General features: G+C 42.2%; 1 protein-coding gene across 1 annotated transcript in view; it reads right to left on the reverse strand.

Annotated features, from left to right (window-relative positions):
• The window catches only part of FHOD1 (formin homology 2 domain containing 1), a 586414-nt gene that overhangs the window by 244143 nt on the left and 318063 nt on the right, over positions 1-24208 (reverse strand). The window contains exons 6-7 of the mRNA XM_030203753.1: positions 7585-7679; positions 4332-4443 (exon numbers count right to left, since the gene is read on the reverse strand). Coding sequence (XP_030059613.1) covers positions 4332-4443; positions 7585-7679 — 207 coding nt within the window. The remainder of the gene's footprint in view (positions 1-4331; positions 4444-7584; positions 7680-24208) is intronic.

A 24208-nucleotide genomic window follows, 5' to 3' on the forward strand; every position in this document is an offset into this window, starting at 1 on the left:
GTGCTCCACCTGTTGTCTAACCTCCAAGCTTTGTAATGGTCTAGAAGTCAAGCTAATGAGGCTGTTGCTGAAATAACTTATCTTCTAGGTTTCAGTGTCCTTACTGTGCAGTAACTGGCCTTTATCAATCTGCGAACACTAGATTCTGGAGACTTGCCACCCCATGGTTTCAAGCATCATTAGGGTGTGCTTCCTTTCTTAGCCCTTTGCTTTGTGCTTGTCACATCTCCCCTGATCTGCTCTCAAGAGAGTGAAGGATAGATTGTTTGCAATATGTAAACCACCAACTTTGTTCCTATTACTGTCTTAAAACAGGTTAGCATGATGATGCTCATTACATCCATCAGGGTCTGTCCAAATTCACTCTGGTGCAGTGCCACAGACCCCAGCTGATCCCAAGCTTTCACCTCACTTCTTTGCCATTGTGGAATCTGTGCTCATTCCATACTTTTAATTTCTGTTTTTGCCTGTACCATCTCCACTAGAAATCAACTGCATCCATCCTCCATTATCGATCAGCAAAGAAATGGGTACAGTTATAATATGGTCTCACTGAACCTATCACCTTCTCTATTATAGTTAATTATCAGAACATAACATGTGGGAAACCATAGGAAACGTTTATATGGTCCAATCTTAATATTCCTTCTTTAAAAAAAATTTTGATAGAATAATTGTTATTGAATGAGACACTGTAAGAGTTTAATTCAAGATGTGTGGATGTAACTCTAAGGGGCACAATTTTAAAGCACTTAGGACTTAAAAAGTTCCACAGGTTACTATGGGGCTCATACTCAAAAAAGAGAAGTGTCCAAAATGCGTGAAAGTAGCATTTGGACAAATTTCTTCTAAAAATATTCACATTAGTATTTTTGAAGCCTATTTTGCTTGAAAACTAATTTGCAAAAGTTTATCTACGCAATATGTCAGCATTGCGTCCAAATCATAAGGGGGAGTGTTGAGGATGGGATTAGGGCGTTCCCAACACTTGGATATTTTACAATCATAATCGAACAAAACAAAAACGTCTAGGGCTATAACTTCAAAGTTTTGGTCTAGACCTGTTTTTATAACAAATAAGGCACAAAATGATGAGATGACCACTGGAGGGAATCAGGGATGACCTTACTGACTCCCAAAGATGTGAATAAAAATAGTGCTTACCAGCCTCTATGACAGCTTCAGATGTTATGGCCAGTCCTACTAAAGCAGCAAGCAGGTCCCTGGAGTAGCCTAGTGGTTGGTGCAGTGCACTTTGGAGAAGGGGACCCAGGCCCATAATCCACTCTACATGCTACACTTGTGCTGGAAAGTGTCACCCCCCCCCCCCCCCCTCCAAATCTACTGTACCCACATATCGGTGACATACAGTGGGGGAAATAAGTATTTGATCCCTTGCTGATTTTGTAAGTTTGCCCACTGACAAAGACATGAGCAGCCCATAATTGAAGGGTAGGTTATTGGTAACAGTGAGAGATAGCACATCACAAATTAAATCCGGAAAATCACATTGTGGAAAGTATATGAATTTATTTGCATTCTGCAGAGGGAAATAAGTATTTAATCCCTCTGGCAAACAAGACCTAATACTTGGTGGCAAAACCCTTGTTGGCAAGCACAGCGGTCAGACGTCTTCTGTAGTTGATGATGAGGTTTGCACACATGTCAGGAGGAATTTTGGTCCACTCCTCTTTGCAGATCATCTCTAAATCATTAAGAGTTCTGGGCTGTCGCTTGGCAACTCGCAGCTTCAGCTCCCTCCATAAGTTTTCAATGGGATTAAGGTCTGGTGACTGGCTAGGCCACTCCATGACCCTAATGTGCTTCTTCCTGAGCCACTCCTTTGTTGCCTTGGCTGTATGTTTTGGGTCATTGTCGTGCTGGAAGACCCAGCCACGACCCATTTTTAAGGCCCTGGCGGAGGGAAGGAGGTTGTCACTCAGAATTGTACGGTACATGGCCCCATCCATTCTCCCATTGATGCGGTGAAGTAGTCCTGTGCCCTTAGCAGAGAAACACCCCCAAAACATAACATTTCCACCTCCATGCTTGACAGTGGGGACGGTGTTCTTTGGGTCATAGGCAGCATTTCTCTTCCTCCAAACACGGCGAGTTGAGTTCATGCCAAAGAGCTCAATTTTTGTCTCATCTGACCACAGCACCATCTCCCAATCACTCTCGGCATCATCCAGGTGTTCACTGGCAAACTTCAGACGGGCCGTCACATGTGCCTTCCGGAGCAGGGGGACCTTGCGGGCACTGCAGGATTGCAATCCGTTATGTCGTAATGTGTTACCAATGGTTTTCGTGGTGACAGTGGTCCCAGCTGCCTTGAGATCATTGACAAGTTCCCCCCTTGTAGTTGTAGGCTGATTTCTAACCTTCCTCATGATCAAGGATACCCCACGAGGTGAGATTTTGCGTGGAGCCCCAGATCTTTGTCGATTGACAGTCATTTTGTACTTCTTCCATTTTCTTACTATGGCACCAACAGTTGTCTCCTTCTCGCCCAGCGTCTTACTGATGGTTTTGTAGCCCATTCCAGCCTTGTGCAGGTGTATGATCTTGTCCCTGACATCCTTAGACAGCTCCTTGCTCTTGGCCATTTTGTAGAGGTTAGAGTCTGACTGATTCACTGAGTCTGTGGACAGGTGTCTTTCATACAGGTGACCATTGCCGACAGCTGTCTGTCATGCAGGTAACGAGTTGATTTGGAGCATCTACCTGGTCTGTAGGGGCCAGATCTCTTACTGGTTGGTGGGGGATCAAATACTTATTTCCCTCTGCAGAATGCAAATAAATTCATATACTTTCCACAATGTGATTTTCCGGATTTAATTTGTGATGTGCTATCTCTCACTGTTACCTACCCTTCAATTATGGGCTGCTCATGTCTTTGTCAGTGGGCAAACTTACAAAATCAGCAAGGGATCAAATACTTATTTCCCCCACTGTATACAGCCATAAGGTAATGGTGTATAGTTGGATACAGTAAGTTTTTGGTGGGTTTTGGAGGGCTCACCATACAGTATAAGGGGGTAATGGTGAGGTGTGTACCTGGGAGCTTTTATATGAAGTCCACAAGAGTGCCCCTTAGGGTGCCCTATTGCTCTCCTGGGATGTCTGAGTGGCCAGTCTAGTAAGAATGCTGGCTCCTCCTACATCCCAATGGCTTGATTTTATATGATTTTCACTTGGACTTTTTTTTTTTCAAAAAATAGAACAAAAAGAAAACACACAGAGCACAAAAACATCGTGCATATTGCCATTTGGGGGTGGGAACAAAAAGATAAGACGCTTTGCTGTTTCAAAAATGGCCATATTTCCTATTCAAATTTTGGATGTTTAGCACAAAATGTCCAAAGTCCGACTTAGATGTCATACCGAAAACGGCCCTCTATGTAACTTTGCAAGTCTAAGTGCTTTGAAAATATGCCTCTTAATTATAACACTGTAAGGGATGTGATGGTCTCATATAGTCTAATTTTTTAACTATATTTTGATTATTTAAAAACAATAACCAGTTAACACTGATATTTGGTACAATGTAAATCCATCAAATAAAGAAATGCAACAAGCAAATGGACATAACCATAAAAAAGAAAGAATTAAAAGAAAGAATTAATTTTCTGGTAAGTTTTCTAGGGAAAGAAATGATATTGCTATATCTGATGGTAGGTGGACATACTTTTGGGGTGCATGGGACGAGTGGAGGGAGATAGCTTATACAGTGAAACCTCGGTTTTTGTTGACTTCGGTTATCGTTGGTTTCGGTTTTCGTTGATTTTTTCAGTGAAAATTTTGTCTCGGATTTCATTGGTTGCTTCAGTTTTCACTGCTAATTTTGCGAAAACAAAGGGCAACCCATACATTCTCCTGCTCATTGTGGCGTTGTTTCTCATTATGTGAGCATCATCCCGCGCGTCTAACACAACACACGCAAGATAAAATCACGTGTGCTCAAATCTCATTTTCCCTGTTAAGTGTTTCCCTTGCTAATAAGTTAACCCTTTCCCTTTAGCTCCATGATGGGACTATACTTATTCTCTATAAAATTTGTTTTTGGTATGTATTTTGGAGGGTCTAGAACGAATTAATTGGATTTACATTGATTCTTTTGGAAATAACTGCCTCGGTTTTCGTCTGTTTCGGTTTTCATTGATTGTTTTCGGACGGATTATCACGAAAACCGAGGTATCACTGTATTGCGATTTTTTGGAGGGTATGGTCTTCTTATTTTGCAACTATTCTTAATAAGGGAGATTTTAGATTGAAACAATAGATAATTTCAGCATCATATAATGTAGTCATCTGAAGAGAGCAGAACTTACCTTTTTTAAAATCCACAGTGTTTACTGCTTTGATAAGAAGCTGGGCATTGAACTCCATATATTCTACAAATACAATCAGCAGTTTCAATGCAGTTTTCACCACCAAACGGTACTGAAAGGAAGTGAGTAGAGAGTCAATATTAAAACTTCATGTTTGCCAAGGAGAGAAAAGAGGCAGGGGACAAATGCACGGCTGGTGGAGAAAGAATCGTCATGAAAGAAAAGTTGGGGCTTTCATGCCCAGATAATCGAAAACCCCATGCTGTTCAAAACAGCACTCTAAAAATAGCACTGGAACAGCGTGGGGTTTTACCGCCCCTACGATCAGCGATAACAGTATGTACATTTATGTGCGCTATTATCTCTGATCATACGGTAAAGTGCAAGAGGACTGTGCCTAAATCCTCCCGCACTTATATGACAGGTCTGGGCTGTCAAAAGTCCAGATCAGTCACACGGGATGGAAGTCTGTGGGACCACCAGACCCCAAACAGCATGGCCTAGTACCCCCACCTCGAGCCAACGACATGGGGGCTGGAGATCCAGCAGACCTCCAGTTCCCTCCGACCCAAGTTCGGTGGGGCTGGAGATCCAGAGGGTCTCCAGCCCCCTAACCCCTCCCCTGTCTCCCCCCTTGTAAAGCCCTGGTGGCCCAGTGAGCCGCGAACTGAACCCCCCAACTTGGTGATCTAGGTGCGGCTGTGGCCCTCTTCCCCACCCTTTACCTTTGTTGGATGAGGGAGATAGACATAAGTACATAAATATTGCCATACTGGGACAGACCAAAGGTCCATCAAGCCCAGCATCCTGTTCCCAACAGTTGCCAATCTAGGTCACAAGTACCTGGCAAGATCCCAATAAAGAACAGAATATTTTATGCTGCTTATTCTAGAAATAAGCAGTGGATTTTCCCCAAATCCATTTTAATAATGGTCTATGGACTTTTCCTTTAGGAAGCCATTCAAACCTTTTTAAAACCCCGCTAAGCTAACTCATTTTACTACATTTTCTGACAACAAATTCCAGAGTTTAATTACACGTTGAGTGAAGAAAAATTTTCTCCGATTCGTTTTAAATTTACTACTTTGTAGATTCATCACATGTCCCCTAGTCCTAGTATTTTTGGAAAGCGTAGAGGACCGCTTCACGTCTACCCGTTCCACTCCACTCATTATTTTATAGACCTGTGTATGCACTTAATTGACATGAAGTTACCTTTGTTGGAGGAGGGCGATAGACTACCTCCTCTTCCAGCAGTGATGCCTTGAAAATGGCGATGCACTGGGCGGAGATCCCTTATATGGTTTGAAGCCTAGCCCAGCACATCCCAGGATGCCCTGGCAGGGCTGGTCGCCCCCATTTTCAAGGCACCACTGCTGGAAGAGGAGGTAGTCTATCTCCCTCCTCCAACGAAGGTAAAGGGTTGGGGCACTCTTGTCAGTAGATCAGGCAAGTGAAAAACAAATAAAAAGCTTGGAGAACAAAAACATGAAAACAGCAGAAAATACCAGGATGTTCTGTCAGTCACAGGTTGGAAGAGGCAAACTTTCTGGACATGCAGATGAGAACAGGCATAGTAGTGCTTACAAATGTTAAGCACCATATTCTATAAAATTCCATGTATAACAGCAGCCAGTTTAGGAGTCAAGCTGCTAAAGAAATTCTTTCCAATTTTAAGCACATTCCCCAAATATTAAGCTAGCAGAAGCTGGTGTTTTTTTTAAATGCTGACCATCACCAGCTGAATTAGCCCCCAGTATTCAGAGCTGTGGCCTTATCTGGGTACTGGCACTGAATATTGGGGGATAATGTGGGCGGGCAGGCAGGCTGCCTGAGCTCACGAGGGCCTAACCGATATTCAGCCAGGACCACATAAGACAGTTCACACTGCCAATTTCTCATATTGAGGCACCATAATTTGGAACTCTTCACCAAAAACAATTAAGTGCAGATGATTACCTGTGTTTCAGAAACCTACTGAAAACTCATTTTTTGTCAATTCAGCCTTTCAGAAAATAAATAATTATATTTGAACAGAATCCACTCTTACAATTAATTCCACTTTATTCCTCCTTTATATCCACGTATCCTTAAGTAAAGGTGCATCCCAGGTTAATTATCACATATGTTATACCTGCTTTTATGAAGTTATTGTTATAGCATTATATAATGTACTTTTACAATGATTATTCATTTATTTTGTCATATGTCACAATGAACCTCTCTGAGGCTAATGTGGGATAAAAATGTCATAAATAAATAACTTTAAAAATATTTTTAAAGTGCTGCGATCTCTTTACAGACCTCCCAGCCTGCACCAATTTCAACCCCCCCTCCCCCAACAATGTTGCCTCCCTCAACCCCAACCCAGTGCTCTAGGTAGGTCTCCCCTACCCAGGCCTTGCCTTCTAAACCCTGGTGGTCTAGAGGGTAATTGGAGGCAGAAGCACAGCCCTCTCACTCCTGCCTCTAGCGGCTGACCTCACAAAATGGATATGGTTGGGGTTGGAGCTAAAGCTGGGGTTAAACTTGGTGTGGGCTGGGGAGGAGGAGGGGGGTCAGGAGGGGGATCACAGCATTTTAAAAGGATTTTTAAAGTAATGCAGGTGCCATGCCGATATTAATTACTGGCATCCGCAACACTAAGCGGCCTACTTTAGGACAGCCGCTCTCTTACACCACCCCCAGTATTGCCCCTGATCTGCTCACTTTCTTTGTGAGTGATCAGAGACAATATTTAGCAGGGGGTTAAGTGCCCCCAGGGCATTTAAGTGGGCAGGAGCCTCTCTTGTCTGCATAAATCGCTCTGAATATTGGGCCCACTATAAATACTAATGGGGTAGACATAATTGCCCCCTCAATTGCTCCTCTAAATCTCTGACCAAAACAAGCAGTTTGATGACACTAATGCATGCCTTGGAAGACTTGAAAAAGTTGATGGAGAATTTTTTTTAAATGTGTATACCCCCGTGCACAATTATAAATACATTTATGTTTTCCTGGACTTCCAAATCAGGCCCAATATACATCCTCTTAAAATCTATGCGCCACATGGCATCTAAACATGTAGAAGTAGCAGCATTGTGAAACTGGCATTTAAATGTATACATGATGTGCAACAATTCTAACGATCTCCTTAGTTATGTGAGACATTCCTATGACTCCATTACAGCACTCATTTTTTAGAACACACTATTTCTGATTAATTTTATTAATTAAACAATTATTAAATGTTAAAAGTGAGAAGACTTACTGGACTTGCAGAGAGTATATACAGCCACTGAATAGTTTCATTGTGATTGATAACACCAATCATTCCATCTACAAACAGCATAATCTGGCTCAAAGCTGAAATTACAAAAGAAAATTATGATTACACTTCTGGAAAAATACTTATGCTTGAAAATTTTTTTATAAACTGCATAAATTGTGACTTTTCTGATAGCAGCATGGAATCATTATGGATAGAAATTCCATGTGTGAAGGGAAGGAGTAATTTTGTAGGGCTATACTACCGCCCACCAGGACAGAATAAATAAACAGATGAAATGTTTACAGAGATTAGAAAAGCTGGCAAATCGGGTAACAGTATAATAATGGGTGATTTCAATTACTCCAATATTGACTGGATAATTGTTACATCAGTTCCCAATTGTGGATCGCCTTGCCGAGAACTGTTCGTACCACTCTGGTCCACCTCAGCATCTGGATTACCACTGTCCATCTTGGTCTCTCTTCCCTTTCCCTTCTTACCGTGTTCCTTCTCCACTATCTAATGTAATTGTAATTGATTCACCTGTGCATTGTAAGCCACTTTGAGTCTGCTTCATGTGGAAAAAAAGTGGGGTATAAATGTTCATAAATAAATAAATAAATAAAGAAAGAATAACAATATGGAACACATAAATAAGCATGGTATAATGGGATAGACTCTCTACTCAGGAGATTAGCATGCAAATAACCAAAGTATTGAACATCATTCTAAAGATTCAGAACCCTTGAACCAAAATCATCTTTAATGCAAATTAAAACAAAAGGAACTAACTTACAGCTAGATGTGCTGGACAAGTCTCTCTGCCTTGCAGAACTGGGAGTCTGTTCTCTACCAGCTCACCCTGTATAAAAGGGGAGCCAGGAGATCTCAGCACCAAGCAGAGAGTAGATGCTGTTAATACTTTTAAACTGGTAAAAACTTGGTTATTTTACAGTAGCTTGAAAAGGGAGAATGCAACAGGTGCAGCAAAGTCAGCTTACAGTTCTTAGACATCCATGCTGCAGACACACTCTCAACCCCAAATGGAAAAGAGGAGGAGGGCAGACTCCAGCCCAGTATACACTCAGGGATGAGGGCAGACTCCAGCCCAGTATACTCAGGGACAAGGGCAACCAATAGGAATAGTCCCACAAGGTATAAACAGGGACAGCTGCTCAGGAAGAGCTTATTACAAGAGAACTACAATTATATCACTTTGTAGTCCATTTCCTATATAAAAAAAAACACAGGGACCAAATTTGGCTATACCAAACAATGGTTTCAGCCAAGAGAAGTCTTGCCTCACCAATTTGCTCCATTTCTTTAAAGGCACGAAAAAACATGTGGATAAAGGTGAGCCGGTTAATGTAGTGTATCTAGATTTTCAGAAAACTTTTGACAAAAGTCCTCATGAGAGACTCCTAAGAAAATTAGAGTCATGGGAAAGGAAGCAATGTTCTGTTGTGGAACAGGAATTGGTTATGGGACAGAAAACAGACGGTAGAGTTAAATGGCCACTTTTCTCAATGGTGGAGGGTGTAGTGGACTGCCACAGGGATCTGTACTGGGAACGGTGCTAATTAACATATTTATAAGTGAACTAGAAATCAGAACTACAAGCAAGGTAATTAAATTTGCAAACGACACAAAACTATTCAAGGTTCTTAAAACACATGTGGACTGTGAAAAATTGCAGGAAGACTTGGGAAATTGGAAGATTGGGCATTCAAATGGCAGATGAAATTTAATGTGGACAAATGCAAAGTGATGCACAGAGGAAGGACCCAAGAAAAAAAATCTAGGTGTCATTGTTGAGAATATGCTAAAATCTTCTGCCCAGTGTGTGGTGGTGGTCAACAAAGCAAACAGGATGCTAGAAATAAAGATGTGCGTATAAATTCCAATTAGGGACAGTAAATAAAACCAAGAATACTATAATGCCTCTGTATCACTCCATGGTGCCACCTTACCTTGAGTATTGCGTTCAAGTTCTGGTCACCGTATCTCAAATTAGATATAGCACAATTAGAAAAGGTTCAAAGAAGAGCGACCAAAATGATAAAGGGGATGGAACTCCTCTCATATGAGAAATGGCTAAAAGAGGTTATGGCTCTTCAGCTTGTAAAAGAGATGGTAGGGGAGAAATGATTGAGAACTACAAAATCCTGAGTGGTGTAGAATGAGTAGAAGTGAATCATTTTTATACTCTTTCAAAAAGTACAAAGACTAGGGGACACACAAAGAAGTTACATGGACATACTTTTAAAACAAATAGGAGGAAATATTTTTTCGCTCAACAAATGGTTAAGCTCTGGAACTCTTTGCCGGAGAATGTAGTAATAGTGGTTAGTGTATTTGGGTTTAAAAAAAGGTTTGGACAAATTACTGGAGGAAAAGTCCATAGTCTGCTATTAAGACAGACATAAGGAAGCCACTGCTTGCCCTGGGATTGGTAGCATGGAATGTTGATACTATTTGGGTTTCTGCTAGGTACTTGTGACCTGGATTGGCCACTGTTGAAAACAGGATACCGGGCTAGATGGGCCATTGGTCCGACCCAGTATGGTTATTCTTATGTTCTTAATATTCAATGCAACATGATAGCCGAAGATGTCTGCTGGATGACCTTGCCGGGTACTTATTTAGAACAATAAGCTATTAAAGATTGATGTACATTCTATTACATTTAAGAATTGACTGGATGGAAGGAGGCATCCTAGTTCATTCCTCTCTCTCCTCAACAACGTGTACATCGCCTCTTTAGTTATATCGCACAAAAATGCTATTGCTTTCCTTTCTAGATACATTCCACATACTGAAAATGGTTTGTTCAAAATAAATGTTAATTCCATTTCTTCATGAGACTCTAAGTTATCATTCTTAAGTTTCTAGTTGAATCATTATTAGCAACTAAGAGTAAATTGTATGCTTTACTAATTTGGTGCCATTGTATGTAGCAACCATTAAGAAAATTATATGGTTCATTTAGTAGGACTCACAGTAAAATTTACAACAAAGAAAATTAAACAAACATCTGAATCATTAAGAAACAGCTCAGAAAGGATAGGACACACTCCTATGCAGCATGAGGAGAGGGGTGGGGATGTGCAGTAGGGAAAGCATACAAGATTAGGTCTCATTAAATTATTACCAACACCTCTTCATCTGTGTGTGTGTTATGTGTGTACCTATATATATATGTGTTTTTAAGTTGGCACTATGTTTTAACAATGTTTCTGCGCTGCAGCTCCTGGAACTGGCTCTCTCATATAAATGCATTGGGCTATTTTGTGGGAAGGTTTTCTGAGAGTTAGTTTGTCCTCAGACAGACATTCTCAACCCCTTAATTTATATTTACAGGGTCTTGATATACCACTAATTGTAATTGCAGCTAAGTGATTTACATGCATGGTAATTACATAAAGGAAAAGAATAAAGGAGAAAGGAAAAAAGTGAAAAGTGCAGGCACTGTTGTTATTATGGCAAAAATGTTAAAATTAAGCAACTCCCATAAAGATCTGCGCCAGTTTTTTGAATTCTGCATATGATTCTTGGACTAATGTCAAATTCCATAATTCAGGACCAATGTAGCTAAATGCGACGCTCCAAGAGACATCTAAGCGAAGACATGAGGGGGGAGGTAAATACAAAGGGGTCAATATTCAGACCACGGGAGGTAGCTGGGCTGTCTCCCACGATCAGCACTGAGTCCAGATATTCACTGACCAGCAATGAATATCCAGTTTATTTTTGGCCAGTTCCAATTTAACCAGCCAAGTTGATATTCAGCACTAGCCGGTTAAATTGAAACTGGCCAAAGATTGGCCACATCAGGCCAGATTTGTCCAGTAAACTTAGCCAGCAACGTGCCAAAAGTCAGCAGATATCTGCTTGGCGCTAACCACAGATATTCAGCGGGAGACAGCTGGCTACATCCCGCTGAATATCACTGGATAGCTAACCATTTAACTGGTCATGTGTCATTCCTGGCTAGTTAAATGGTTCTGAATATCGGGGGGGGGGGGGGGGGGGGGGGAAGAGAGCTTGTTGTGATTATTGGAGCTGTGCACTGTGAGTGGGTAAGAAATCAAAAGATTAAACACATATGCAGGAGCAGTTGAAGAGAGGTCACTAAATACCAAGGTCAAAAGCTTGAACTTAATGCGGGCACTAACTGGAAGCCAGTGTTCAGCCTTTAAAGTGGGGAAATGTGGTCAAAGTGACTAGCATTGTGTAACAACTTCAGTGCTGTAAACTGTACTAACTGAAGACGTTTTACAGCAGGAGGCTTGCTAAGATGGTCAACAGGTAAGGAGCTCAGCAAACGAGCTCCAGAGGTCCCGAGCGCACAGACCCACCTGAGCCATCCCAGAGCAGTCCGAGAGGGAACTGGACCGGAGCTGGACCATCGCTGAATTGGTGGGTCCAATCGGGTCCCAAACATAAAGGGACAAGCGGCGAGTTTCGGACGAATGCGTCCACACCACGCGACCCATCCCCCCACTGATGACCGAGGCCTGGGAAGAGCAGACTCGCCTGGGCCGTCCTGGTGCCAGCGGACGTCCCTGACTGGAGCCGGACCACTGCTGAAATGGTCGGTCCTATCGGGTCCCAAAGATAAAGGGAACAAGCGGCGAGTTTAGAACGAACGCGTCCACACCACGCGACCCATCCACCCGCTGACGACGGAAGCCTGGGGAAAGCAGACTCGCCTGGGCCGTCCTGGTGCCAGCAAATGTCCCTGGCCAGACCGGAACGGATCGGACAGGAATTGAGGCGGAACCGAGCGGTTGCTGTGTCGGCCGATCCAGGCGGCACTGCTCAGGCCCATCGCCCCAACCCAGGGCCACTCGCCTGCAAGGGCTGGACGCAGTGCAGAGGGATCCGAGTCGATCAGAGCAACTGCGGGAGATCGATTGACTGCCCGAGGGCAGGGAAAGCCAGTGAAGCTCACCTGAGTGCCAGTAACAACTGAGGACAGTGAGCGGAGACGGAGCCGAGGATCAATGGATCTGCACTCCCAACTACATCACTCAGAGCTGTGAACCCGACGTGCTCCCAGGCGGAATCAGCCGGGAGCGAAGCGGGTCAAAAAAAGCTAGAAGATCCCAGCGCAGATCGACGAGCCCGGATCGCCTCAAGGCGTTGTGGAGCAGCCTTCCCAGTACCATAAGGGCAGGAAGGAGAGAACACAAATACGACCTTCGGTGCGAGCCTCTGAAACCTGTAGGCGCCGGACACGAACCGTGGGACTGACTCCACATGGAAGGGACGGTGTTCCTCCAAGTATGCTTCCATGCTTCCAGGTCTCAATTGCTTGCTTTACATATCATAGCACCACAATGAAGCAAGATTTATAATGCTTTTAATGATCATTGCACCTGTAATTTAACTGTTGCTAGGTTTTCCATAGCACTATATCGAAGCAAAATCGGTAATGCTTGTTAACTGCTTATTAGACATCTCATATCATATCAATGCATCTAAAATTGTAAAATGTTCGCTAGGATTGCTAGGTTGTCCATAGCATCATACTGAAGCAATATCTGTAATGCTTTTAACTGCTTAGCAGGCATCTCATATCATAATATTGCATCTAAAACAATAATTTAAATGCCTGTAAATGTTTGCTAGGTCTTCCATAACACTTTAATGAAGCAAGATCTGTAAAGCCTCTAACTGCTTATTAAGCATCTCAGAACATTACATTGAATCTAAAACTGTAATTTAAATATCGGTCAAATATCATAATACTGCATCTGAACTGTAATTTGCTAAACGCTACCTAAAAAACTAACACTGATATGAACCCCAGCAAACTACTACTCCTAACCACCTACTATCTCTCCCTAATCCACCACACAACCACAACCCCTAACACAGGCACCACTACTCCCACAATTCTCAAACCATCCACACAACACATACACAACATGCCTATCCAAAAAATTAAACTATGGCACGAAAAATCCACTAGCCACGGTCACCATCAACAGGAAAGAACGAAAGGACATAAACAACTGATAAAAATTATCACTACCTCAAATCTAACTGAACACCACCAACAAATACAAATAGGATACATCAATGCCAGATCGGCAGTCAATAAAACCACGATACTAACCGACTGGATTACAACTGACCATCTCGACTTCCTACTTATTAGCGAAACTTGGATCCATGATCCCAAAGATCCAATAATTTTAGAACTCTGTCCCCCAGGATACAAAATTACCCACTGGACAAGAGAAGGAAAAAGAGGAGGAGGCATAGCAATAGTCTATAAAGCTCAATTCACAGTCACAACAACAGCAGAATCTATTCTTCCCCAACTCGAAATAGCCTCAGTCAGAATCAATCACTCCAACTTACATGATCACTTAAACCTAATCTTATTTTACAGACCCCCAGGCAACTGGCAAGATGCACAAACGCACTTTCTGGATTTCATAGCGAATACTTGTGTTTCCACCCAGAACCTTCTCATAGCAGGAGATATTAACCTTCACCTTGAAGATACTAACTCAAACAATGTACGCGAATGCAAAGACTTCCTCCAACTATGGGAGCTCCACTGGCCAAACATACAACCCACCCATAACAAAGGACATACACTAGATATCATCACCCACAAATTCTCATCAGAACCAAATCTCACACTAATAGATACAGAATGGACAGCCAGGCAATGGTCCAATCACTACAGTGCAAACCTTTCCCTCCGCTGGAGAACAAAAAAGACACAACAAAAACAACAAACCTACACTACAAGAGGCAAAATAGACCCACTAATATTCTGGCAAAAATTATACACTGACAAATGGACAACACCTACAGACTCACCCCAATTTCTTCAAGAATGGGATAACAGATGCAGAACAATACTAGACAATATAGCGCCACTTCAAACCAGGACCTCACATAGAAAAAACTCAATACCATGGTTTAACGAAGAACTGAAAGAACTAAAAGAACTAAAAACACAGGTCAGAAGATTAGAAAGAGCATGGAGCAAGAAAAAAAGATGAAAATACACTCAATGACTGGAAACAACTACAAAGAAAATACAAATACACTATCAGACAAACTAAAAGGACATATTACAAAACCAAAATAGGACCAAACTACAAGGATACACACAAACTCTTCACACTCGTAAACAATCTCCTAAATACTAATAAGGTTACCTCCAATAACACAGATACCCCATCAGCAACCAATCTTGCAAATTACTTCAAGGAAAAAATCATAAAGCTCCGACTCATGATACCTACCAACATAACGGATTACACAAATATCCTTGAATGTCTAGACCCGAAACCCGGGGAATACCCAGCAGATCGATCATGGACCAACTTTGACACGCTTTCATCAAACAAAATCTCACACTGGCTCGGAAAATACGTCCAATCACAATGCAAACTAGACATCTGTCCTAATAGTCTCATAAGATCTGCACCCAAACAATTCAAAGCCGACCTCACAACCCACGTAAATTACAGACTCCAAAATGGGCTCTTTCCCATGGATAAAGAAAACATCCTACTTACTCCGCTACCAAAAGAGGCTAAGAAAAGCACAATGGACCTAACCAACTATCGCCCAGTAGCATCTATTCACTTATAACCAAACTCTTGTAAGGCATAGTGATGAAACAACTTACTGAATACCTAAATAAACACTCAATCCTGCGAGAGTCTCAATCAGGATTTTGGTCAAATCACAGCACCGAAACAGTTCTAGTGTCCGCAATGAACTCATTTAAACAAGCAATTGCAACTGGTAACAACATACACCTCCTACAATTTGACATGTCCAATGCCTTTGACACGGTTAATCATGAAATACTTTTACATATACTAGAATACTTTGGAGTAGGAGGCACAGTTCTCAAATGGTTCAAAGGATTCCTGACCACAAGATCATACCAAGTAACAACGAACGCGGACAGATCACTCCCATGGACACCTGAATGTGGAGTACCCCAAAGATCCCCCCTCTCACCCATCTCTATTCAACCTAATGATGATACCTCTAGCCAAACTCCTAGCCAATCAAAACCTCAACCCTTACATATATGCAGATGATGTCACTATTTCATCTCGTTCAAACTTGATCTAAATGAAATCACCAACGAGATCAACCAAAGCCTCCAAATAATGCACACCTGGGTAGATGCATTCCAACTAAAACTTAACGCAGAAAAAACACAATGTCTTGTACTTACCTCACAATATAACAAAAAACTTCTCCACCATAACTACACCATACTGTTCTCTTCCTGTCTCACAAAACTTGAAAATTCTTGGAGTCACCATTGATCGAAACTTCACTCCTGATGCCCACGTGAAAAACACTACAAAAAAGATGTTCTACTCCATGTGGAAACTCAAGAGTAAAACCCTTCTTCCCGAGATACATCTTCCGTACCTTGGTACAGTCAATGGTAATAAGTCATCTGGACTACTGCAACGCACTGTACGCTGGCTGCAAAGAACAGACTATTAAAAAACTCCAGACTGCCCAAAATACGGCCGCCAGACTCATATATGGAAAAACTAAATATGAAAGTGCAAAACCCTTAAGAGAGAAACTTCATTGGCTCCCACTTAAGGAACGCATTGCATTCAAGATCTGCACGATTGTACACAAAATCATTCACGCAGACGCCCCAACCTACATGCTAAACCTCGTGGACCTACCTCCCAGAAACGCCACACGATCATCTCGCAAATTTCTCAACCTACACTTCCCCAGCTGTAAAGGACTAAAATACAAGCTGATGCACGCCACCACCTTCTCTTACATGAGCACGCAGTTATGGAATGCATTACCTGCAGAACTGAAAACAATAGATGAAACAACTACCTTTCACAAATCTCTGAAGACATATTTCTTCAACAAAGCCTACAATGAGAACCTACAGCCCCACTAATCCACTTCACCAACCCATTCAGTTATGAAAACCCACCTTCTATAAATACCCTAATAAATCCCTTCCTTCTCTTTCTTCCCTTAATTATTCTCTACACAATACTAACAATACTTGATACACTGGAAAAAACAGGTTAATAATACTATGTAAGCCACTTTGAGCCTGCAAATAGGTGGGATACAGTGGGATACAAATGCAATAAATAATAACAATAAATAATAATCCTACATTAGGGACACTGGATTAATCTAAATGTGAGATAACCAACAAGAGAATAAGATCAGGAATAAGATCTAATGGCAGGAATGGCTTTACTGAATTCTTTTTAAAGCAATGAACAAAGAACAAAGCACAGCATCAATCTGAGATTTACAAGCAAGATTAGAAGCTAATACAAGTCCCAAGTTGTTTTTTTTTACTGAAGTGGAAAATGATACAAAATTGCTTACTTATAATGGGGGTTCTCCGTAGACAGCAGGGGAAAGGGAGGCAGACTTGTAGGTTAAGTCTCACACCTGAGCCTGTGTACCTGTGCTCTCCCTTAGCTCATTAACTTTTAAGGTTTGACTGAGCATGCACTGGTAATTCCCGTGCATAGAGCAGCTCCCTCCGAATGTTCAGTTTTTGTCCAATAGTATAGAGAGCAAGAGGGGAAGGAGGGCAGGAAACTGTGGCTGCATTCCCCTGCTGTCAACGAAGAACACCCTACCCCCTCTCTCCCCATTACAGATAAGCAATTTTGCTTTCTCCATAGACAAGCAGGGGAGATGCAGGCATATTTGTAGGTGAATCCCAAGCTGAGTTGTAATAGGGTGGTTTGTGATAAAAAATCAAAATGCAAAAAGGTTCCTTAGCACATATTGTCCAAATGCCATATCCTGAGCATTGGAGGAATCCAAATAATGTCTCACAAATTTAACAGGTGTGGCCCATGCTGCCACTTTACAAATGTCCAAGAGGTGTATTTCTAAGGTGTGCAATTGTAGAAGCAGTGGCTCCGAGTTTGTAAGCTGTTATGCGTCCTGGTACTAGAAGGCCTACTTCTTTATAGCAAAATTCAATACAGTCTGCTACCCACAGAGATAGTCCATTTAGATGCTGGAAGGCCAGGATTAATGGGACTGAAAGTGATAACTGAATAGTTTTACAACTGCCTTCAGTGTTTTCTGGATAATAGAGTAATGCATGGTGACAGTCCAGAGTGTGAAGAGAGGCTTCTGATGATGAAGAGTGGGGAGGTGGAAAAAAGGTTGTTAGAATAATTGATTAATTCAAATGACACTTTGGGTAGAAATATTGGATGGGTCCAGAAAACTACCTTATTGTGAAAAAATTATGTGAAAGAGAATATGTGACCAAAGCCTGTAGCTCATTTACTCGACATGCTAATACAATAGACATGAGAAATATGGTTTCTATGTGATGTAATTCAAGGAGGAAAGACCCATACGTTCAAAAGGTACATTCATTAAACGATTCAGAACTACATTGAGATACTATGGTGGGAGAGGGCTGCGGAGAGGTGGGTGTAAATTTGTTGGGCCTCTTATGAACTGAGAGACTGTAGGATAAGTAGAAATAGTATGATTGTTAACTCTATCATAGTTAGCAGAAATAGCTGAGAGGTGCATTTGTACTGATGCAATCTTAGAGCAGGTATGAATGGACATGCTGAAGAGAGCAAGAGAAAGGATCTTCATTCTGCTGTGTAGACCAAGTAGTACACTAAGTCCATTTTGACTGATAAGACTTGATGGCACTTGGGCGTCTTGCTGCTAATAAAACAGACAACTTCTGGAGAAAAGGGAAGAGTATCTACAAGACACCGTTCAATTTCCAAGCTTTGAGGGATAGGCTGAGAAGATTGGGGTGCAATAACTGACCCTGTTGCTGTGTCAATAGCTTCGGACAAGTCCCTAGCGGGATTGGAGTTTCCATTAGCAATGATAGGAGGCGAGAATACCACAGTTGACTTGGACAGCATGGAGCTATCAAGATAATTTCTGCTGAATCTTGTATTACCTTTTGCAGCACTCTGGATATGAGAGGGACTGGAGGAAAGGCATAGAAAAGATGCAGGCTTCATGATATGTCAAATGCATCCCTCACCAGATAAGAAGTTACTTGCCGAAGAGAGCAAATAATTGGGCATTTTGCAATGTCTAGGGCTGGAAACAGGTCCACTTGAGGGACTTCCCATTTTTGGAAGAGATCTTTTAGAATCCTGGTATTGAGGGACCACCCGTGTGGATCTAGAGTGTGACTCAGTCAACAATCTGATTGTAGTGACCTGGCATGTACATTGCTGTAAAACTGGACTGGAGAGAGATGATCAGGTGCTAGATTTGTGTCGCTTCTTGGAAAAATTGGAGGGATCCAGAACCTCCCTATTTGTTCAGATAGAACATGGCTACCTGATTGTTCTGATGAGTATATTCTTGTTGGCGATCCATGTCTTGAATGCTTGGAGGTCGTGGTATACTGATCGACATTCTAGGTGGTTTATGTGATGTGCCTATTCCATGGTAGACCAACTGCCCTTTGTTTTCTGATGAGTGAGGTAAGCCCCCATCCTGAAATAGTTATGCAGCTGTTATGATTGTGATCTGAGGAGGTGGAAGTTTGAAAGGGCATTCTGCTGTCAGAGATAGGGATTGCTGCCACCAACAAAGTTTTTCATGGATTGAGGAACTAGAATGCGATGGCTCCGAGGCTCTCTTTTGCTTCCAATGTACCTCGAGGTGCCACTGCATTGGCCTCATGTGAAGTCTGGTATGAGGTACAAGAGAGACTGTAGCAGCCATGTGTCCAAGCAGTTTGAGGAAAGTGTCTGCAGTAGCTGTATTGTTGCAGAATAGACGGTTGCACCATTGAGATAAGGCACGTTTTCTTTCGAGCGGTAGAAAGGCTCTGGCAGTTTGAGAATCTAAATTGGCTTCTATGAATGTTAAGTTCTGAGTTAGGGTAAGGTGCAATTTTTCATACTTGATCACAAAGACAAAGCTTTGAAGAGTGAGAAGCATTGATTACACTATAAGCTGAAGACTATCTCTGGAATGCGCTGAAGAAAGTCAATCATCCTGATTAGAGTCTATGAATAAGCCTTGATTCCTGATATGAGCTGCTGCCACCGCAAGGTATTTTGTGAATACCCTGGGAGCAGCTGACAGGCCAAATGGTACTGGTAATGTTGCCACACGAATTTGAATCTGAGGAATTTTCTATGGTGAGAATGAATGGGGATATGCATGTAGACATCTTTAAGGTCTACGGATGCCAGCAAATCATTGTGGTCGAGAAGCAGAAGAATGCTGGCTAAAAGCTGTCATCTTGAACTTTTCTGTCTTGAGATACTGGTTGAGAGGATGTAAGTCTAGAATAGGGCGAAGCAGTGGCGTAGCTAGGGTAGTTGACACCCGGGGCCGGTCATTTTTTAACCCCCCCCCCCCCCCAAATCCAGTACTAGGCATACCGAGAATACAAAACACTCAGGACCTATAGCGCAATTCTACCATACCATAAGCAGTCATTTCTACAAGTCACACAAGCATCTTAAATGCTACAGTGAGCACTAGAACATCAATTCACCTATTGTAAAACGAAAACAGACAGAATAGTACAGATCGTCGATCCTGCACAGTCAATGCCAATCGAAAGCCATGTCTTTTTCACAAACACAGATACACCCTAATCCACTATAGAATAAGTAATCAAACTTTCTATTTAGACAAAAATTAAACTGAACCCCCGATGCCAGACTCTGCATATAATGCAACACCACAGAAACAGAAAATGTCCCCTAGTACTGTGCAAAATATAAAGACAGTGGATGTAAATTTGAAAAAACTAACAAATCCGATCACTACTTTACAAATTAACAAATAGAAATAAAACAAATATAGAAAATAAAATACCATTTTATTGGACTAATACATTTAGCTTTCAGAGGCCAAAACCTCCTTCCTCAGGTCAATACAGTATAGTGCTGTTATAGTACCCTATCCTGACCTGAGGAAGGAGGTTTTGTTCTCTGAAAGTTAAGACAAAATGTATTAAAAATTAGTCCAATAAAATGATTACCTTATTTATATGTTCTATTTATAAACATTTATTAACACAAACACAGAAACAATACTATACCCTAAAGCAAAAAAAAAAATAAAAAATATATATTTTATTTACAGTTTGTCTCTGGTTTCTGCTTTCCTCATCTTCTTTTCACTGTCTTCCTTCCTTCCAGCATCTGTCTTCACTCTTTCTCTGAAATCCAGTGTCTGCCCTCTCTAATGTCCCTTCCATCCAGTGTCTGCCCTCTCTCTCTGCCCCTTCCATCCACCATCTGCCCTCTTTCTCTCTCCCCCTTCCACCCACCATCTGCCCCTTCGATCCGTCTGCCCTCCCTCTCCCATCCATCCAGGGTCTGCCCTCCCTCACGCCCCCCCTTCCATCCAGGGTCTGTCCCCTCTCTCTGCCCCCTCTTTCCACCTGCACCTAGTTCCAGTTCCAGCCCACATCTCCCACCTGCCACCCTTTTCAGCCCCACTATCCCACCAGTCCCCAGCCCTTTTCTCCCTCAGTCCTGGGCTTCAGCCCCCAGCCACTTCTCCCTGTCCCCTTTTCAACCCCTAGTTTCAATCTCAGCCCTTTTCTCTCACCAGTCCCAAGCTTCAGCCCCAGCCAGTTCTCCCTGTCCCCTTTAAAGCCCCCAGTCCCCACAGTTTCAGCCCCCAGTTCCAGTTTCAGACCCCTTCTCCCATGAGCACTTCCCAGTCCCCTTATCCCCTCTGAGCACCCCCCACCCTGCCCAATCCCCTTCTCACCTCTGAGCATCCCTCCTCTGAACTCCCCCACCCCTCCCCAATCCCCTTCTCACCTCTGAGTACCCTTCTGAGCTACCCCACCCTCCCCAATCCCCTCTGAGCACCCACACCCCTCCCCAATCCCCATTCTCCCCTCTGAGCACCCCCACCCTCCTCAATCCCCTTCTCCCTTCTGAGCTCCCCCCCTGACCCAGTCCCATCCCCCCTCCATTGAGAGCCACAGAGCCCTCTTCTCCTGCCACCGCCTGCCTTTTTTTTTTTTTTTAATCCATGCAGCCACGCAGGCAGCGCTTCGCGTCTGCCCTGTGTGTCCTGTGAAAGAAGTAAATCGCCAGCGCTGGCGTCGGGCCTTCACTCGATGTCCTGCCCTCTTGTGAGGTAACTTCTTATTTCCTTGAGGGCGGGACATCGAGGGAAGGCCCGACGCCAGCGCTGGCAATTTACTTCTTTCACAGCACACGCTGCCTGCGTGGCTGCACGGATTTAAAAAAAGAAAAAGACAGGCGGTGGCAGGAGAAGAGACGCGACGGAGCACCCCCCACCCGCGGACACCCGGGGCGGACCGCCCCCACTGCCCCGCCCTTGCTACGCCACTGGGGCGAAGGCTTCATGTTATTTTGGGTATCAATCTACATGCTAAACCTCGTGGACCTACCTCACAGAAATGCCAGAAGATCAGCCCGCAAATTTCTCAATCTGCACTTCCCCAGCTGTAAAGGACTGAAATACAAACTGATACATGCTTCCAACTTCTCTTTCATGGGCACGCAGTTGTGGAATGCATTACCTACAGCCCTGAAAACTATCGACGAAATAACTAACTTTCGCAAATCTCTAAAGACATATCTCTTCAACAAGGCCTACAAAGATAACCAATAACCATACAAAACTACCTCACCAACCCATCCAGTTATTAAAATCCACCTTCTATACTAACCTGCCCAACACCTTCCCTCTTTCTTCCCTTATCTAATCTTTGCACATTACCAATTGTACCTAAAATCCTGGAATGACTATGTTATAACAAAACTCTGTAAGCCACATTGAGCCTGCAAATAGGTGGGAAAATGTGGGATACAAATGCAATAAATAAATAAATATCAGACAAATAAAAATCAGGAATAGATTCCCTTCCCTCTGCATTGGTGAGTTCTTTGAGGACAAAGATATGCTGAGATGGGGATAACCTCAAAGGTGGACTGAAATGAGGGAGGTGGTGTTGAAAAATCCAGGTGATAACCCACTGCTATGATGTTTAATACCCACTGTTCAGAAGTAATGGCTCGCCACACTGGAACAAAATGGCTGAGCCTACCCCCAACAGGAAGACTGTCAAAATCCAGGATTAGTCTTCAAAGATGTGGATTGAGTATTTGTGGTTTGCTTGTGAACCCTTGTTTTGTTGCTAAGAATAGTGCCAGTATACTTGACACGCTTGTAGAGAGTCTTGAATATGGAGAAAATTGTCTTCTAGGATAAAATTGGTTAAAAAAATTGTTGGTGATACAGTTTCTTGTAATTAGATGTAGATGATTTTTTGATATGAGAAGCCTGTTTAGAATGTTGAATGGATAGCTCCCACATTGTGGAGTAGTCTTCTTTGAGAAACAGTATCCTTAACTTTTTCTCTGAATAGGCTGTCACCTAACAAGAAGCACTTCTCTGATCATGTAAATATTCTCTAAGACTGGATGCTTTTTTTTGTTTAAATTTATTTATTTAAATTATACCAAGTATTACACTTGAACAGAAAAGGTACCACATCAAGGAAATATTTACATAAAATAAGTTGAGGCGATCATAAATCAGAATAAGTACACTCAAGTCCTCAATTATTCATCCAAGATTAACTTATATGGAGTTATACAACAAATGTATTTTAAGGAAATTATTGAACCTGTCTAATAGCAAAGTTCCATTTTCATATTAAGCTCGTTACATGTTAATATCAACCTTAACATATATCATCCTAAAGATCCTTTGGTTGCAAGAAATTCTGTAAGTTGTGAAGTTTCAAAAAACACGTACTTAACCGACTGGTAACAGATAATACATTTACAGGGGTAACATAGATAGAAAGTAGCGCCCAGTTGGAGCACCCCTGGTTTTAATAACAGAAATTGTCTACGTTTTTTTTTGTCTCCTTAGAGACATCAGGAAATATACGTATTTTGAGACCCATAAATTCTTTATCTCTATTTTTATAAAGAACATTTTCATAATCCAAATTTTGTCCGGGGTTAAGGCAACAGTTGTTGGAGTTACTAGTTCCACAGTTGAGGTTTCTAATATCGCTGAAACATCTAACAGTTGGTCAGGTTGTTGCATAGGAGGAGAAGCCCCTGTTATCCCACTCAGCAGGTAACAAACTTGAGCAAATGGGGGAATAGTATCTTCAGGAATCCCAAGTATCTCTTTTAAATATTTATTCAGCATTTCCCTTGGGGCCATTGTCACTGCCCTAGGGAAATTTAGAAATCTTAAATTATTAGACCTCTGGGAATTTTCCAGAGTTTCTATTTTCCTCCTCATATTGGTAAGATCTTTTATAGTAGTTATTTGAATATCTTGCATTTTCTCAGAGAGTTCCAGCTGAGTTTTAATTTTCATCAATATATCCTGCCTATCGGTTTCTGCTATTTCAGCTGTTTCTTCTAGTTTCTTTATTCGAGTCTCTAATACTTGAATTTGTGGACATAAAGCTTTGCCTAAGTTAACAATTAAGGCCCTTAAGTTCTCCAGGGCTACCTCCGCTGGCCTCTCCTCTAAAATAGCAAAAGTGCTTAACATCTGTACCCCCTCAGTCAAAGTACTCAATGATTCCTGCATTCTTTCCGCCGTTAAAGGATCTCCCGCAATCTGAGTTGCA

This window comes from Microcaecilia unicolor, chromosome 5 (assembly GCF_901765095.1).
Source record: "Microcaecilia unicolor chromosome 5, aMicUni1.1, whole genome shotgun sequence".
Taxonomy (NCBI): domain Eukaryota; kingdom Metazoa; phylum Chordata; class Amphibia; order Gymnophiona; family Siphonopidae; genus Microcaecilia; species Microcaecilia unicolor.